Raw genomic sequence first — 4116 nt, forward strand, 5'->3', positions numbered from 1 at the left:
GCGAACGCGACTCGGGTGGACGGGCCTGCCCCCTCACCTGCAGGCCCCGCTCCGCGGGAAGCTTCTGCAGCCGCCACAGCGGCGTCCCCTCCTCGGACTCCATCCCAGGGCGAGCAGGCGTCCGAGTCACGTGACAAGACCGGGCCGCTCCTCCCCCGCGTGACCCCGGTGGGCGGGGCCCGGTGTGGCTGTGGCGCTCTGGTGCGCGTGCGCAGAGTCGCAGCCCAGCCTTTTCTGCCTGCTGCCGCACTGCTTAAGCACAGTTGTATGATTACTTGGAAGGTAAATTTGCAAATCTCTCAAAGCAGTTTTCACCTTCATTGAGAGTCTTACTGAACTCTTTCTGCACTCCTTAGAAAGCCATATTTGGATTGCACCGGGCCCATTTGTCCTGGAGGTTTGATCTATATCTCTTATTAAAGTATTCTGATTTGGAAGGTGAATTAAGGGTTTAATATGGGCAAGATTATCCCATTTCCTAGTAACAGATAAGAGAGAAGTCACTATGGTTGTCATTTTTTTTTAAAATTTTATTTATTGATTTGAGAGAGAGAGGCAGGAAGAGAGAGAGAGAGGCAGGAAGAGAGAGAGCTTTGTTGTTCCACTTATTTGTGCATTCATTGGCTGCTTCTTGTATGTGCCCTGACTCGGGATAGAACCTGCAACCTTGGCTTATGGGACCACACTCTAACCAACTGAGCTACGGGGCCAGGACCCACTAGGGATGTCATATTTAAGCAAGTAAAATGCACAGGTGCCCAGTTAAATAAGAAATTTCAGATAAACAACGGATAATATTTTGTTATAAGTGTGCCATAATGATTGCATGGGGCACACTTATACCAAAAATGTATAAGCAACAACTTATATTTTAACTTCTTAAAATATTATAACAAGATAATATTTTGTTATAAGTGTGCCATAATGATTGCATGGGCCACACATACCACAAATGTATTGTTGTTTATCTCAAATACAAATTTAACTGGGTGTCCTGTTTTTATCTGTCAATCCTAGAAGTCACTTACCTGAGCTAAGAGGCTCAGCATGACATTAAAATCAATCAGATTCTAGAGCCACACTCAACATTGGACTAACCCTAAAACCCAACAGCTTTTCTGTATTTCTCTCATTATTAGTTATTCCTTTAACCCTACAGACCGCTGTACCGATTTTTAGGTAATTTCCACACAAAGGTGGAATATTGGCACTAGATGAAAGGTAGACCTATTTTCTACAATGTCTCCAAGTTCCATCTTATTCTAACCACTTGTTTGCATGTAACTAACATTTTTCTATATCATGTTGGTTTTTTCTCTTTAATGCTCAGGAGCCCAGGTATAAGGGACAGTTAGGTTCAGGGCCTCAGGTCTAGAACTCGACGGTGATAAGACAGTCCCTGCCATAGGAGGAGAGTGCACAATAAGGAGGACCTAGAAACAGGAATTACAGTCTAATGTACATTTAATTTTAAAAATCAGTGCAAAGTAATGAAGCATACCATAGAGGAGGAAGTAATTATTTTAGTCTGTTGGCTATGCAGAGACGAATTACTCATTATTGACATGCTTTAAGGTGTAGCTCTAATGCCCTTTCTCTACTCTGTGCCCCAACTCTTGGAGGTGAAAGCAATTTCTCCCTCTTCTGAAGCTTCATGACAGTCCCTCACCTAAAATATTTCTAGTTCTTAATATAGGTAAGTATGTACAACTCCTGTTGTTCCAACTGAAACATAATTGTCTTAAGATGTTTTGTGCATAGGGGCTGCCCCAAGTAATATTTAGTAAATGAGGAAGAATCTGGAAAACTATTTAATTTATATCTGTTAATAAGTCTACTGAAGGCAAGGTCTATTTCCTAAGACAAACCTAATTTCACCTATTGTAATAATTGCAATAATAATATTTATCAGGAATTTACTATATGCTGCCTTGGCCAGTGTGATTCAATTGGTTGGAGCATCATCCTATACACTGAAAGGTCACCAGATTCCGGTCAGGGCACATGCCCAGGTTGTGGGTTCCATCCCCAGTCAGGTGTGTATAGGAGGCAACAGATCAATGTCTCTCTCTCTCTCTCTCTCTTTCTCTCTCTCTCTTTCTCTCTCTCCCCCCTTCCCTCCCCTTCCTTTCTCCCACTGTCCCTCCCTCTGTCTTTTTGAAATTAAAAAAATCTGCTATATCCAAGCAATTTATATATTTGATTTTATTAATTCTCTCTACAGCCTTGTGTGGTGGGTGTTATCCCAACTTTAAAGATGAGAAAACAAGGTCACATAGGCAGTAGTTGCGAAGTCACTGGTCTGAGTCTGGAACTGGTGGTCTCGTCTTCGTGCTCCATGTCCCTAATGAAGAAGGAAAGGCCTTGTGAGGTGATGTGACCACCTAATGCCATACAGCAGGTCACTCAGAGCAAACAGGCACAGCAAGCAGGGCAGGAGAGTTAGTCGGAGGACGAAGCAGTAGGTCCTGGTTTCACTTTCAGACAACACTGGGTGCCAAGAATCTTTCTTTGGAATTCAACTTTTAACAAATACAGCTTAAATAGTTCACAAAGTGAGAGAGAAAGAGAGCTTATTATTTATGCTTTGATTAGTAAGAAGATGTTCTTATGTGTGTAATCCAAGAGGTTTTCAAAACATATTTCTGGCTCTTCTAGTCCTATTGATGTGAGTGTTCTAGTCCCCATCCTCCAAATTTTACTTGTAAGGCTGGTTAAAAACGTGGAGCTAACCTAAAGTTCAAACCCCAGATTGGCAAATTACTGCCCACGTAATAGTGTTAGGTGAGCTGTTTCACCTCTCTTTGTCTCTGGCTCCTCATCTGTAATTGGTTATAATGACAGCACAGAATTTACAGTCGTTGTCAGTTCACATACATAAAGTTCTTGAAATGAGTCTGACCTGGCACATAGAAAACATTATTAGATTCCCTTCTGAGTGGCCTTATTCCTATTTTCCAGCCAAAGATCAGTGGGTTCCAAAAAGCAGGGTGTTGGACAGTCTCAGCTCCCAGGATGTGATCTGATTCTGAAACCCATCTAGGCTGCGCTATAGTGCTGTTTAGGCAATATAAGTCAGCAGTCACAGCTGGGAGAGACCTGGGTTCTAATTCTATCTCTGTCATTACCAGCCACATGACCTTGGGTAAATTCTCTGTATCTCAGGGTTTTTCATTTTGTTTTGGTTTTGGGATTTTGTTTGTTGTTGTTTTTTTTTCCTGAAAATGGGGAAGAAACTACCACCCACCTAATAAAGTGGTGAAATTCAAATGGAATAATGCTTGCAATGTGTTTAACATAGCACCTAGAATGTAAGTTGCCCTTAGTCAAGCTTAGCTATTGTTTTTAGCTGGTAGCAGTAGTCATTCACACACATACACGCTATGCTAGCACGCCTGTGCTAGTGGTGGCTTGATAAGGAAAGCTAAAGAGAGAAGTGGAGCTGATTCATCCCTGTGAACGCCCATAAATCCTGGGCAGTGGTAGATGGATTGTGCCAATCATCCAAGCTTAAGCTGGGAGTCATCATAATTTGGGCCTTGTGGCACAAACTGCCATTTGTCCCCCAATATCTCTTCTTTTGTTGCAGCTTGAATTCTATCCCCACTAAAATTCATATGTTGAAGTCCTGAGCCCCAGTACCTCAAAACGTGAGCTTATTTGGAGACAGGGCCTTTATGGAGGTAATCAAGTTAATGTGAGGGTATTAGAATGGGCCCTCATCCAGTGTGACCAGTGTCCTGATAAAAAGAGGAAATTTGGACACAGAAATGCACACAGAGGGAAAGCAATGTAAAAGACACAGGCCTGGCTCTCCAAGGAGAGAGGCCTGGAACAGACACCCTTCTCTCACAGCCCTCAGAAGGGACCAATAGTGCCAATACCTTGGTTTCTGCTTTAAAAATAGCCAGACCTTGCCTGTACTCACCCTCCTCCTTCAACATCTTCTAAATGCAACCAATAACAACCAATATGCAGTGATAATGACCTATTTTCCCACCCTGTTGTCTAGAACTAGTCTCAGCAGGGTTCTGCCTTCCAAATTGTCAAAGGCACTGAGTAGCATGAATCCTAGCTTTCAGGCCTCCACCAACCACTAACTACATATTTTAGGAC

At 42.7% G+C, this 4116-nt stretch overlaps 1 protein-coding gene across 1 annotated transcript in view; it reads right to left on the minus strand.

The window, feature by feature from the left end:
* COMMD8 (COMM domain containing 8) overlaps positions 1-143 on the minus strand; it is a 7226-nt gene extending 7083 nt beyond the window's left edge. The window contains exon 1 of the mRNA XM_006759248.2: positions 38-143. Within this exon, the coding sequence (XP_006759311.1) occupies positions 38-103 (66 nt within the window). The 5' untranslated portion in view covers positions 104-143. The remainder of the gene's footprint in view (positions 1-37) is intronic.
* Positions 144-4116: the final 3973 nt, after the last annotated feature.

Source organism: Myotis davidii, unplaced genomic scaffold (assembly GCF_000327345.1).
Source record: "Myotis davidii unplaced genomic scaffold, ASM32734v1 scaffold455, whole genome shotgun sequence".
NCBI classification, from domain to species: domain Eukaryota; kingdom Metazoa; phylum Chordata; class Mammalia; order Chiroptera; family Vespertilionidae; genus Myotis; species Myotis davidii.